This window comes from Anolis sagrei, chromosome 5, assembly GCF_037176765.1.
Source record: "Anolis sagrei isolate rAnoSag1 chromosome 5, rAnoSag1.mat, whole genome shotgun sequence".
Taxonomy (NCBI): Eukaryota; Metazoa; Chordata; class Lepidosauria; order Squamata; family Dactyloidae; genus Anolis; species Anolis sagrei.
Genome location: NC_090025.1, coordinates 199,548,859 through 199,563,548, shown reverse-complemented (window position 1 = coordinate 199,563,548; position 14,690 = coordinate 199,548,859). Strand labels below are relative to the sequence as shown.

General features: G+C 47.8%; 1 protein-coding gene across 2 annotated transcripts in view; it reads right to left on the bottom strand.

Moving 5' to 3' along the window:
• CPT1B (carnitine palmitoyltransferase 1B) overlaps window positions 1–14,690 on the bottom strand; it is a 69,758-nt gene that overhangs the window by 14,758 nt on the left and 40,310 nt on the right. For both annotated transcript variants that reach the window (XM_060776318.2, XM_067469421.1), the window contains exons 9-15: window positions 14,429–14,513; window positions 13,471–13,666; window positions 10,428–10,613; window positions 8,261–8,366; window positions 5,314–5,430; window positions 5,045–5,209; window positions 1,552–1,686 (exon numbers count right to left, since the gene is read on the bottom strand). In XM_060776318.2, the coding sequence (XP_060632301.2) occupies window positions 1,552–1,686; window positions 5,045–5,209; window positions 5,314–5,430; window positions 8,261–8,366; window positions 10,428–10,613; window positions 13,471–13,666; window positions 14,429–14,513 (990 nt within the window). The remainder of the gene's footprint in view (window positions 1–1,551; window positions 1,687–5,044; window positions 5,210–5,313; window positions 5,431–8,260; window positions 8,367–10,427; window positions 10,614–13,470; window positions 13,667–14,428; window positions 14,514–14,690) is intronic.

The window sequence follows — 14,690 nt, the reverse complement described above, 5'->3', positions numbered from 1 at the left end:
CCTCCCCAGTAGCATTTTGGCCATCTTCCGACCTGGGAGTCCCATCTTCCAATGGCATATCGACATATCTCTGGTTGTACTGGTCCATTTAGTTTTCTTGGCAAGGATACTGGAGTGGTTTGCCATTGCCTTCCCCAGGGATCACGCTTGGTCTGACCTCTCTGCCACAACCGTCCCGTCTTGGGTGGCCCTTCACGGTTTCGCTCATGACATCATTGAGGTGCTCAAGCTCCAGCGCCCCGACAAGGCGGTGATCCTTGGAATATTGCATTCAAATCCCCCCTGACAGATGGCCATCCAGCCTCTGCTTCAAAGCTTCCAAAGAAGGAGCCTCCACCACACTCCCCCCGGGGCAGAGAGTTCCACTGCTGAACGGCTCTAACAGTCAGGAAGTTCTTCCTCATATTCAGGTGGAATCTCCTTTTTTGTAGTTTGAAGCCATTGTCCCATTGCATCCTGGAATCACGTTGTGTCCAATTCTGGGCACCACAATTCAAGAGAGATATTGACTCTAAGCTGGAATGTGTCCAGAGGAGGGCGACTCAAATGATCAAGGGTCTGGAGAACAAGCCCTATGAGGAGCGGCTCAAGGAGCTAGACATGTTTAGCCTGAAGAAGAGAAGGCTGAGAGGAGACGTGATAGCCATGTATAAATATGTGAGAGGAAGCCACAGGGAGGAGGAGGGAGCAAGCTTGTTTTCTGCTTCCCGGGAGACTAGGACGCAATGGAACACTGGCTTCAAACTACAAGAGAGGAGATTCCATCTGAACACGAGGAAGATCTTCCTGACTGTGAGAGCCGTTCAGCAGTGGAACTCTCTGCCCCGGAGGGAGTGTGGTGGAGGCTCCTTCTTTGGAAGCTTTTAAGCAGAGGCTGGATGGCCATCTGTCAGGGGTGATTTGAATGCAATATTCCTGCTTCTTGGCAGAAGGGGGTTGGGCTGGATGATGGCCCAGGAGGTCTCTTCCAACTCTTGGATTCTATGAAATGTATAGAAAAATCAGGTTCTCTCTGTGTAAGAAAGCCACAGGATGGAGAGAATGCAGGAGATCTCTGTTCAAAGGGGGAGAAGGGGGACCTGTTATCTATACATTCCAGAGAGAGAGACTGGTACAACATAGCCCAAGCTATAGCTATTGCCTATCCCACCACCCCTCCTGACATCCTCTAAGGATCCCTCAGTTCTTGTGGGTTTTTTCCGGGCTATATGGCCATGTTCTGGAGGAAATTTTTCTCCTGATGTTTCGCCTGCATCTATGGCAAGCATCACCTCTGAGGTGAAGCATCCTCTAAGGACCAAAGCGGGGGAAAGTGAGCTTGGTTTCTGCTTCTTGGCAGAATGGGGTTGGACTGGATGATGTCTTCCTCTCACATATTTATACATGGCCCTCATCATGTCTCCTCTCAGCCTTCTCTTTTTCAGGCTAAACATGCCCAGTTCTTTAAGCCGCTCCTCATAGGGCTTGTTCTCCAGACCCTTGATGAGGTCTCTTCCAAGTCTAGGAGTGTAGGATTCTAGGGGAAAGCGGGGGGTGCCATGGGGGACTCACGCTGCAGCTGGGGTCGGCCATGCTGAGCACGAAGGCGGTGGCCTCACTGGTGCAGGAGCGCACGGTCTCGGTCCGTCCTTCCCGGAAGAGCCGCGTCATGGAAGCCTCGTAGGTCAAGCAGAAGCAGCCCTTGTCCTGTGAGAAGACAGAAGAGGGCGAGAGAGTGTTCAACGGTGGGATGGGCACAAGATTTGAACCAACAGAAAGACTTAGAAACACTGCGGACAAATTCAATCAAAAAACATAAACATTGAGTGATCAAAGGAATACAATACTGTCAAAATGGTATTGGACCTGTCACTACCATCAGAATCAGAGTCAGTTTGTTAACTGTAATAGAGCAGCTGTTATGTGTTAGTTGGGTGAGTTACCAGGCGTACTGTATGAAACAAAGCTCTGAGCTAGCAGACGCTGATGGTAGGTGGACGCTGGTATCAATGCCGAGTGAATGTTTATCTCACTGCACTACCAATGCCAGAAGGGACAGAGAGTTTCATCTATGCTGACGATGGTACCATCACTACCCAAGCAGGGAGCTTTGTGGAATATATTGTTGTTGTTCATTCGTTCAGTCGTCTCCGACTCTTTGTGACCTCCTGGACCAGCCCACGCCAGAGCTCCCTGTCAGCCGTCACCACCCCCAGCTCCCTCAAGGTCAGTCCAGTCCCTTCAAGGATGCCATCCATCCATCTTGCCCTTGGTCGGCCCCTCTTCCTTTTGCCTTCCACTTTCCCCAGCATCATTCCCTTCTCTAGGCTCTAGGAATATATTATACTAGCTGTGCCCTGCCACGCGTTGCTGTGGCCTATAGTAAAACTTATCAAAGTTGAGGTAGATATCTGGACTATTATGAAAGAGAGGTACCTACCTATTCCTTCCCCCTTTTCCTCCCCCTTTCTCTCCTTTCTTCCTTCTCTCCCTCTTTCTTTCTTTCCTTCTTTCACTACTTGGTTTCATCCTTCTCTCTTTCCTTCATTCCCTCCCCCTTTCTTCCTTTGCCTTTCTTCCCTCCCTGTTTGCTTCCTTCTTTCACTTTTTATTTCCTTTTATTTCACCAACATCATAACAATAACAATAATGCAATGCATTGCCTCTGGGACCTGACACCTCTCCCATTCCCCCTAAAAGGGTCTCAGAGGAAGAATCAGAGCATCATCATCATCATAGAAATAACAACCTTTACCCGCCACGTGTTGCTGTGGCCAATCTTCCCTCTTTCTCTCCTTCTTTCCCTCCCTCCCTCCCTCCCTCCCTCCCTCCCGCCTTCCTTCCTTCCTTCCCTCCTTCCTTCCTTCCTTCCTTCCTTCCTTCCTTCCTTCCTTCCTTCCCATCTTTCCTTCTCCTCTTCTTTCTCTATCTCTTTCCTTCCTTCCCCCTTTTTCTTTCTTTTCTGCTGTCTCTCTTTTCTTTCCTTCAATCTTTCCTTTTCTTTCCTTTTCTTCTTCCTTCTTTCTCTAACTTTCCTTCCTTCCCCCTTTTTCTTTACCTCCCTTTCTCTTTCTTCCTTCTTTCCTTCCTTCCTGTCTTTCCTAGATTTTGACAGGGCGGGAAGGGGCGGGGTGGGGTTTGGAGGTGGCGTGAAGTAAAAGGAGGTAAGATTGGGGCAGGGGAGTGATGGAGCGTGGGGTTGCGTGTGTGTATGCGGCAGCGGGGGGAGTGATGGAGCGTGGGGTTGCGTGTGTGTGTGCGGCAGCGGGGGGAGTGATGGAGCATGGGGTTGTGTGTGTGTGTGCAGCGGCAGGGGGAGTGATGGAGCGTGGGGTTGCGTGTGTGTGTGTGGCGGCGGGGGGGGGAGTGATGGAGCGTGGGGTTGTGTGTGTGTGTGCGGCGGCGGGGGGAGTGGGGTTGCGTGTGTGCGTGCGGCGGGGGGAGTGATGGAGCGTGGGATTGCGTGTGTGTGTGCGGCGGCGGGGGGAGTGGGGTTGCGTGTGTGCGTGCGGCAGCGGGGGAAGTGATGGAGTGTGGGGTTGCGTGTGTGTGTGCGGCGGCGGGGGGAGTGGGGTTGTGTGTGTGTGTGCAGCGGCGTGGGGAGTGATGGAGTGTGGGGTTGTGTGTGTGTGTGTGGCAGGGGTGTGTGTGTGTGTGGGAAGCGGCGCGGCGGGGCTTGGAGTGGGCATGGTTTCCGCAGAGGGAACGTTGGCCGGAAGGGCATGTGCGCGCGCCAGGGAACTTGTGGCTGGGCGCCAATGCTCAGTTGTTTTGCCGTTTTGTGAGTGTGTTGTTGTGTTGTTTTTCATTTTGAGTAGATACATTTGTACCTTGTGGGTTGTGTTATGGGCATGGGAATTTTGGTTAAGTTTCGTTGGGGTTTTTTTGAGTTTTGTTTTTTTGCCGTTTTGAGTGTGTTGTTGTGTTGTTTTTCATTTTGAGTAATATGTTTGTACCTTGTGGGTTGTGTTATGGGCATGGGAATTTTGGTTAAGTTTCGTTGTTTTTTTTTAGAGTTTTATCCTTTTGCCGTTTTGTGAGTGTGTTGTTGTGTTGTTTTTCATTTTGAGTAGATATGTTTGTACCTTGTGGGTTGTGTTATGGGCATGGGAATTTTGGTTAAGTTTCGTTGGGGGGTTTTTGAGTTTTGTTTCCTCGTTGGATGCCCCTAACAAATTTATATATATAGATAGGGAAATCAAGGAATTTTGGAAAATGTTTTGTGTGTGTGTGTGTATGTTTATATGTATATATGTGTGTGTGCCAATGCGAAGAGACAGAATGGGGGACAATGCCTGGCTCAAGAGCAGGACGTGTGAAAAAGATCTTGGAGTCCTCGTGAATAACAAGTTAAACATGAGCCAGGAATGTCATGTGGCGGCAAAAAAAGCCAATGGGATTTTGACCTGCATCAATAGGAGCCTAGTGTCTAGATCTAGGGAAGTCATGCTCCCCATGCTCTATTCCGCTTTGGTTAGACCACACCTGGAATATTGTGTCCAATTCTGGGCACCACAATTCAAGAGAGATATTGACTCTAAGCTGGAATGTGTCCAGAGGAGAGCGACTCAAATGATAAAGGGTCTGGAGGACAAGCCCTATGAGGAGTGGCTTAAGGAGCTGGGCATGTTTAGCCTGAAGAAGAGAAGGCTGAGAGGAGATATGATGAGGGCCATGTATAAATATGTGAGAGGAAGCCACAGGGGGGAGGAGGGAGCAAGCTTCCTTTCTGCTTCCCTGGAGACTAGGACGCAATGGGACAATGGCTTCAAACTACAAGAGAAGAGATTCCATCTAAACACGAGGAAGAACTTCCTGACTGTGAGAGCCGTTCAGCAGTGGAACTCTCTGCCTTCCCCGGAGGGAGTGTGGTGGAGGCTCCTTCTTTGGAGTCTTTTAAACAGAGGCTGGATGGCCATCTGTCAGGGGTGATTTGAATGCAATATTCCTGCTTCTTGGCAGAATGGGGTTGGACTGGATGGCCCATGAGGTCTCTTCCAACTCTAGGATTCTATGATTCTATGATTCTATGTGTGTGTGTGTGTACATTGTCAGCTCTGCCTACCCGGAAGTGCGCCAGCTGCAGGGCAATCTGGATGAAGCTGTCCGGGCTGGTCCGGCACTTCTTGATGCGCCCCTTGCCAAACTCAACGAACCGGAAGCTGTGGAAGTCGATGTCGTCGGCCAGCGCCCGGGCCACGGCGTAGGAAGTGTCAATCACCTTGCAACACTGGAGGGAAGCAAGAGAGGCAGAGCAAGAGAGAAGACCTCTGCACCTGGCCAGACTTCTATGGGGGGAATGCAGACCCCAAGTCAGAAGGGCCAACGACCTACCTCCTCGGGGATGTCCCAGGTCAAGCGCTGTGGTGGCGGCAGGGTGCTGCTGGGCACCCCATGGCAATGGCCATCACTGCAGTAGCCCAGCTGGAAGTGGTCAGTGGCCAGCATGAACTGCGGAAACACGCACAGGTGTGAAACGGAGGGTCATGCTAGGATCCTCACCCCAGTTCAGAGAGCTGGAAATTACTCTACTCCGCTTCTAAGCAGAGTAGATACTTGCAAGAACAGTAGACAACGTATACAAGAGATACTTGCAAGAACAGTAAACAACATATACAGCGGTTTCGTTCTACAGGAAGGCTTTAATAATAATAATAATAATAATAATAATAATAATAATATCAACACTTTGTTTGTGCCCCGCTACCATCTCCCCAAGGGACTCGGTGTGGCTTACATGAGGCTGAGCCCGAATACAACAATGCAAACAAAAGAACAACAGTACAAGCAATTAAAATAAAACATAAACAATAAAATATACAACATTATCAATAAGACAACACACAATTAAAAACAGTGGGAAGGCCAAATGTAAAGTGGAAATGGAAATAATGCTGGGACATGGACGAAAGGTGATAGTGGCGTTTGTGGAAGGGCATACGAGCAGACCTAAAAAGTGTAAAGTGCTTTGGAGGGCAAAGTGCTATGGGATCATTAATCCGGGAAGGCACACTGGAACAACCACATCTTCAAGCTCCTAGAATCATGGAATCATAGAATCATAGAATCAAAGAGTTGGAAGAGACCTCATGGGCCATCCAGTCCAACCCCCTGCCAAGAAGCAGGAATATTGCATTCAAATCACCCCTGACAAATGGCCAGGAGCAGAATTCAAAACGATCTTGACAGATTAGAGAGATGGGCCAAAACTAACAAAATGAAGTTCAACAGTGACAAATGCAAGATACTCCACTTTGGCAGAAAAAATGAAATGCAAAGATACAGAATGGGGGACGCCTGGCTCGAGAGCAGTACGTGTGAAAAAGATATTGGATCTCCTCCTAAAGACTGCCAAGGTTGGGGCCTGTCTGTTGTCTTTAGGGAGTGAGTTCCAGAGTCAAGGGGCCACCACTGAAAAGGCCCTCTCTCTCGTCCCCACCAACCGCGCCTGCGATGCTGGTGGGATTGAGAGCAGGGCCTCCCCGGATGATCGAAGGGATCGTGTGGGTTCGTATACAGAGATGCGGTCACGCACGTAGGCGAGTCCCAAACCTTTCAGGGCTTTGTACGTAAGAACCTGCACCTTGAATTGGGTCCGAGAAATAAATGGCAGCCAGTGGAGCTCCTTAAACAGGAGGGTTGACCGCTCCCTGTAAGGAGCACCAGTTAACAACCTGGCCGCCGCCCGTTGGATCATCTGAAATTTCCGGTCTGTTTTCAAGGGCAGCCCCACATAGAGTGCATTGCAGTAATCCAGTCTTTATCTTCAATTGCAGCAGTACAGGCATTTACAGCAATATATACAGCTAAGCACACTCTCTCCTACAATCCTCTGATACATCCAACAATCAACAACCATCAGCCATCCACCATCCATCCATGTGTTGGCCGGCTGTTTTATACTCACTTATGATGCCCTATATCCCAGGATCTATATCCCTATACACTGCCCTATATCCCAGGATCTGATTCCAGATTATTGTTCAGCCCGCTGATGATGATGATGATGATGATGATGATGATAAGGGGTTTGGGGTGCAGGGGCTGATGCTTCTGGAGGTGCTCAGGCAGAGGGGTTATTGGAACAGGACGGTGATTCCCCGGTTGGGAGAATGGAGGGGGATTTGGAATTAGATGCTGATCAAACTGTTTTGGAAGCTGACAGGCAGAGAAGGGAGGAGGACATGAGTTTGCCCAGTGAAGTGGGGTTAGACAGAGAATCAAGGCTGTGCCTGCGGGGGAAGAATTTCAGGGGCAAACTGAGTCATGGGTAAAGGAGGCAGAGGCCTGGGAAAAAGAGGCGCAGACAGGCTTTTCAGGGCCAAGGGCATGCCTTCATGCATTGCTGTCCTTAATTAGGGAAAGGAAGCTCTTAGGTTTCAGATCAAGCAATGTCGTGAATTGAGTGAGAAGCTCCTGCCTTGTTCCTGGTCCTGTTGTTGATTCAAGCCAAGTTTCCTAGTCAAACGAAGGGGGATTTGGAATTAGATGCTGATTCTCTGTGTGAAAATGAAACTGTTTTGGAAGCTGACAGGCAGAGAAGGATGGTGATTCCCTAGTTGGGAAAGCTGTTTTGGAAGCTGACAGGCAGAGAAGGGAGGAGGAGATGTATTGCTGTCCTTAATTAAGGAAAGGAAGCTCATAGGTTTCAGATCAAGCAATGTCGTTAATTGAGTAAGAAGCTCCTGCCTTGTTCCTGGTCCTGTTGTTGTTCCAAGCCAAGTTTCCTAGTCAAGTTTTGCTATGAGTCTTGGGGATTTTACCGATGGATTCAAGCTCATGTTTTGTTCCTTGCTTCTTGGATTAATCAAGCTCATGTTTTGTTCCATGTATCTTGGGTTCATGTTCATGCTTTAACGTTTACATTGGAGATTTATCTCTGGGTTTTTTTTGTTTTGTTTTTGTTTTGGAGGGGGGGGATTTCTACTTTATTCACATATTTGGATTTTTATTCTTTTACTATGTGTTCTAGCAACAAACTGTTTATTATTACGTTGGGCTTCCTGGTGCGTGCTTGAGCAAGGTGAACTCCTCCTGAGGTGCAAGAATTATCTGCTTTGAACTGGATTATATGAGTCTCCACTTCCATATAATCTGGGATAAGCAGATAATCTGGGATCAAATCCTGTGATATAGGTCATAGTTTCAACAGCCACTTGACTAATCACTGTAACTCAGCACTTTACTTAGCACTTTGTCTTCTAAGTATGCCAGTGTGTTTTCAAACTCTGACAGGTGAAAGCATCGACTTCCTCTCCCTCCAAAGGGGAGCGGTGCTTACCTCCCAAAGGTGTCCGATGATGGGGGCGTCGGCCCAGGAATGCTCCGCGTTGGCCCCCAGCTTCCCGTTGCGGTAGACCACCAGGGAGAAGGACTTGTCGAACCACCTGAAGGCAGAAGGCGGCAGAAGCAATGGCTGGGGCAGCAGCCTCACCTGGGAGCCACAGGTAAGGACTAGCACAGGTGAGGGGAGCCCCAAAGCCTGCCTGCCTGCCTCAATATCCTTCTGTACTAACATATATATCCAGCCATAAGTATGCATGCTGCACAAGTGTTACTATTCATATATGGAATGGGAATGAGAGCATGTGAAAAAAACGTGCAGTTGTTGGTTTGTGGAGGAAGACACAGCAAAACCTCATTAGCTAGGAATGCAGGCCTATCTTGTTTGTTCTGATGGATGACCTTTGTTTTGAGAAAGAGGCAGGACCCAAGGCCTTTTCTCCTGCGAAAGGTGAAAGAGTGAAAATAGGGAAGTGCTTTGGTCACCTGGACGATGGAAGAAAAGACTGCAAAAGGTAATGGATGGTATGGACAAATGGGAAATTAGCATGACAGCACCGTACTTGAATTGTAAACCTATAAGTATATGCTGCTAGGTGTGAATGTTTCAACTGACCACCTTGGTTAGCATTTGATGGCCTGACACTGCCTGGAGCGAACTTTTGTTGAGAGGTGATTAGACCACCATGTCAGACTACACAGAGAAGCCACTGAAATACACAAGAAGCATGTGGACAATGTCAACAGAAAGGAGGAAACCATGAAAATGAACAAAATCTGGCTCCCAGTATTAAAAAACTCTAAAATTACAACAGCTCAACAACAGAGAGGAAACAAACAAGGACATCTAATCACCTCTCAACAAAAGATTGCCCCAGGCACTGCCAGGCCATTATATGCTAATCGAGATGGTCAGTTGAAACATTCATACCTCGCTTCAGCAGACAAGAGTCCTTTGTCCCACCCTGATCATTCCACAGATATATAAACCCTTTTTCCTAGTTCCAACAGACCTCACTACCTCTGTGGATGATTGCCATAGATGCAGGCGGAACGTCAGGAGAGAATGCCCCGAGACCATGGCCATATAACCCAAAAAAACCTACAACAACCCAGCTGGTTTAAATATTGTATTTCTTTACTGAATGCAAATATAAGGCCGATAAGTACCTTCCTCCTCCTGTCTAAGGGGGGGAAAGGGTGGGGTAGAAATGCATGAAATAAATAAAATAAATACATGACTGCAAGCCAGGAAGAGGGGGAAACTGCACTTGTGGATTGCTGTTGCAAATTGCTGATAAGGCAGCACCAGAAGAGAACAAAGGCAAAGAGGAGTGTGAATGAAATGGTTCATTTAGCAGTCTCAAGTTTTTGGACTACAAAGCTAAGCTGCATCTTAGTTTAGTGGTGGCACTTGTCTTTTGTTGCTCCACCCAGCAGGAAGATTAGGCCAAATAAACCTGTTGCACAATCTCCTGGCTTCCAGCATCTGATTCGATTATAGGACATCAGCCCTGTTCACCGCTTACCTAAGCAGTTCGAAAACAGCTTTAGCTGTAATTAGAGAAATTAGGTACCGCTCAGGTGGGCTCATAAAGAAAAAGATCAGAAAATGCTGGAATGAAGAAGTCCTGACGGCTCTTCGTCATAGAGGATGGATTGACAACAGCCCCTGTGGACTCGAGCCCAACCGCCCATGGCATCGAAACAACACCTCCTTCTGTGCTGTCTGTCTGTGTACTGTCTATACAAACAGCATTGAATGTTTGCTGTGTATGTGTACTTGTGATCCACCCTGAGTCCCCTTCAGGGTGAGAAGGGTGGAATATAAATAAAGTGTTGTTGTTGTTCTTGTTGTTGCTGTGAATGGACTCTGCTAGGTTTTGCTTGCCTCTGTTCCACTTGCTTTTCCGATGTGCAGCGGCTCCAGAGAGGTTGTGAATGGAAAAGTGTAAGTCACTTCACAACTGTTTTTGGGCCATAAAGGAAACAGGGGCACAAGACTGAATCCCAACAAAACTAGCCAAGCTACACTTTTGGGAGCCCAGTAATGGCTCAATGGCAAATCGCACACCACAAGGGCAATGCACTACCAGGAAAAATGGCAACGAGCTGTGCCAGAGAAGAGCCCAGACCTGGCAGGTGAAGCGTGGGAGCCTCCTTACCTGTCGCAGCACTGTCCATGCAGGAGGCTCTTGGAGTAACGGTCCAGGCTGTCCTCCTTGTCAGGGTTGAAGCCGTGCTCCTCCTCGTCCAGCGCCACGAAGAAGGCAGCCCGCTCCACGCAGTCCAGCGAGGCCTTGTTCCTCCCGCGGCTGAAGTACTTCTCTCGGGCCTCTGCCCACGGGCGTCTGGGAGAGAAACGGGGGAGTTAGAGACGGTAATCACCACCACCATCAAAAGGACTGGGTCTTCCAGCATGTACTAGATGGCCTTGAGATGCTCCTGACTGAGGAAGCCACAGTCCCCTTGTAAAGAAGTTGATTATAAATTGTATGACTTTAACTGTATTTGTGTTTAGATTGGCTGCACTAATGCTGGAGCGGCCTAGCTGAGAGGAGTGCATTACCATGGAGACGATGCTGTAGAGAAGTGGGAGGAGCTTAGAGGGGAGAGTTTGAAAAACGACAGTTTATGTTCAGTCAGAGTTAGGGTTTAGGGTTAGAGGAGTGAGCAGTCAGGAGTTAAGATTGGAGGGTGAGGAATTGGTAGAGGAAAGATTAGGAGGTTATAGCTGTAAAAGAGTGAATTGTGAAGCAAAGTTTCGAGGCTTTGGAAAGCCAGATTAAGCTACTGGAAGTTTCTTAGCCAGAGAGTCTGATAAGGGAAACATAACCAGTATTCCGTTAGTCTAAAGAAAGGCTAAAGAATAAGCTTATTAAGTATCTGATCAAGGGAGGATCAGATAAGGGAGACATCCCTGTATTGGAACTTTGTTCTGTAATAAGTGCTTCACCTCAGGAAGATACTGTATAACCTGAAAAAGTGTAACATTCAACTAACCAAGCATTATTCTGAGTTCTATAAGAAAAGTTACAACTTGCAACCACACGCTTTGTGCTCAATAAACTTGTTCTCTTTTGTTTGAAGACTGCCTCATCTCCATTAATTCTGCGTCCAGTGTGCCATATCTCCCAATAATACCTCACATCACACATTGGTGGCACCATTAAGAGTAATAAATAATAAATCGTCCCTCCTCTCTCCTAAGACGTTACACCCCTCCCCTCCTTCCTCTTGAGTTGCTTGACCTATGGATCCCTTCACTGGCCTTGGGATCCCTCCCAACTCCCACGGCCCAACCGTTCCCTTCTCTTCTGACAAACTTTCTCTTGGGATTCTTTATGTCATGTATTATGTTCTGCAGTTGATGGTGGTTGGTGATGGAAGGGTTAATGTAAGTCGTAGTTCTAAAGGGTTGAGTAATCTGTAAGTAAGAGTTCATGGCTGGAATTAAGGGTGGAGGTATGCAAGGGATGGGTTGCAGGTGGGTGTTTTTGGAGATGAGCTAGCATTGGGACTGATCTTCTTATTTTGGTGGTGGATGCTGCTGGTTTCCCCACGGGTGTCTGGGAGACAAACGGGGGAGTGGATGATGGTGGCCACCACCATCAACACCATCAAAAGGACTGGGTCTTCCAGAGAAATGGTAATCACCACTACCATCAAAAGAACTGGGTCTTCCAGCATGGACTAGATGGCCTTGAGATGCTCCTGACTGAGGAAGCCACAGTCCCCTCCCCTCCTTCCTCTTGAGTTGCTTGACCTGTGGATCCCTTCACTTGCCTTGGGATCCCTCCCAACTCCCACGGCCCAACCGTTCCCTTCTCTTCTGACAAACTTTCTCTTGGGATTCTTTATGTCATGTATTATGTTCTGCAGTTGATGGTGGTTGGTGATGGAAGGGTTAATGTAAGTCGTAGTTCTAAAGGGTTGAGTAATCTGTAAGTAAGAGTTCATGGCTGGAATTAAGGGTGGAGGTATGCAAGGGATGGGTTGCAGATGGGTGTTTCTGGATATAAGGAGCTAGCCTTGGAAATGATCTTGGTGGTGGATGCTGCTGGTTTTCCCCCAGGTTTGTGGATTTTCGGTGTCCTGGTCTGTCTCCCGAATCTTTGGAATCCTGGAACCTTGAATCTTTGGACTGGCATTTGACTATGGTATAGACCGGGGGTCCTCAAACTTTTTAAACAGAGGGCCAGGTCACAGTCCCTCAAACTGTTAGAGGTCTGGATTATAATTTGGAAAAAAAAATGAATGAATTCCTATGCACACTGCACATATCTTATTTGTAGTGCAGAAAACACTTAAAAACAATACAATAATTAAAATGAAGAACAATTGTAACAAATATAAACTTATTAGTATTTCAATGGGAAGTGTGGGCCTGCTTTGGGCTGATGAGATAGGGTTGTTGTTGTTGTTGTTGTTGTTGTTGTTGTTGTTGTGTGCTTTCAAGTCGTTTCAGACTTAGGTTGACTCTGAGCGAGGGCCGGGTAAATGACCTTGGATGGCCGTATCCAGCCCCCTAGTTTGAGGATCCATGGTATAGACTCTTGATCCCTGGACTTTGCTCATTGAATTCTTGGCATTTGACCACTGGACTGGACCCTTTGATTACGGTGTAGCGTTTGCTATCAGGTTTTGTTTTATATTCTGTGGCTGAGTGCTATCTTTATGTTTTATGTTTTGGACTATTAAAACAGCCAGAAAGTAAGTGCTGCTTTAATTAAATTGCTTAACACAAACGGGGAGTTTGGTTCATCTCTGTCTAAATATTGGCAGAGCCCTGGCATCGCGTGACACTTTAACTGCAGATGCCGTCACTGTCCAATGGGTTGGACTGAATAACACTTGGAGTCCCTCCAACTCAGACCTCACTACCTCTGAGGATGCTTGCCATAGATGCAGGCGAAACGTCAGGAGAAAATGCCTCTAGAACATGGCCATATAGCCCGGAAAAACCTACAACAACCCAGACAACATTTCCCTTTCTTTTGCCCATCTCCCTTTAGCTGTGGGTCCCTTTGTACAGACTCACAAAGTTGGAGGAGACTCCAAGAGCTATCCAGTCCAACCCCAACTCTGTCGTGCAGGAAAACTCAATCAAGGCACCCCGAGAGATGGCTGTCTGGCCTCACTTTCCCAAAGGCTGGACTAGATGATCCTTGGGGTCCCCTTGAACCTTGCAATGACCCTCCAGCTGACCTCTCTCCAGCAGTGAGGGCGGCCAGCCTTTCCTCTCCCATCTCAGGTGGCGAAGGGTCATCCAGGATGCGCTGGAACTGCATCTCCAGGTCGCGGGGTGGGAGCAGCTTCCCCGCGTGATAGAGCCACACCTTGAAGAAGCGACCCTTGTGGAAGACGGCCAGGTGCCGGCTGTCAGACAGGTGCAGGAGCCGATCTGGAGGTTGTGGAAAGAGACCGTAAAGGGCCAGGTATCTCTCTTGAAACAAGCCAAGGCCAGGGGAGTAGACTTACATATGGAAACTGTGCCTTTCACTAAATCTTATTGGAATAAATACCTGGCGTTAGACCAGGTATTGCCTTAATCCATTTGAATTAAAGCAACAGGTTGGGAACATGCAAAAAGAGGAAGTGTGAAAAGAGGCAACCAGGGAGAAGACTGGCCATAAGCATTCCAAAAGACATGCAATACCCACAGCATGTAGTTGATGACCCTTTTCCCAACAATTATACATAAATCTGTCAGTGTATGATTTATGTATGATGTATGTTTAAATGCAATTTTATGTGATAGGATTGTGATTGTAATAGACTGTCATAGAATTGTAATTCCAGGATGTATGTTTACGCAAAAGAGCTGTAAGAATGTGACCCTGAGTTTCTTGCTGTGTGAAGAATTAGGGAGTGTCAGAGATAACTCCTTTCCAGCTGCAGCTTGTCTTTAGTGCCTATCTCTTTAGCTTTGTGTTCTTCGCGTCTGCTCGCTGATGGTGTGTGTTGGATTTATGAACTGCTCAAGTAAAGCTGAAACCTGCTTTTTACCGGTGACTCCAGAGTCCAGTATTCAGTGCTTCCACGATTCTTCTACTAGTCCTACCATGATCAAGTAGGGCTTTATAGGGCATAACTGATCTACCTCTTCAGCCAACAGGGAATGAGGTACCTTTTCCTGTGTGACCCCCTCCCCATCTAGACTCACCTGTCTCCTTGCCAGGGATCCGGGTCGTGTTGAAGATCCTCTCCATCTGATAGGAACACAGGGGCACAACCCCAAGTACCATCACCTGGAAGCCAGAAAAAGAAGCATCTATTATTGCCACTGCATGACTTCACATTATTTCTGATGGCGACCATGAAGGGACCTAATCAGGGGGTTGCAAGAGAGTGTGCCTCGCCCAACTGGGGTTTTGCTGCCTTCATAAGTCTGCCCTCAATCCAGTTTCCTCCAGACTCTGCAGGCT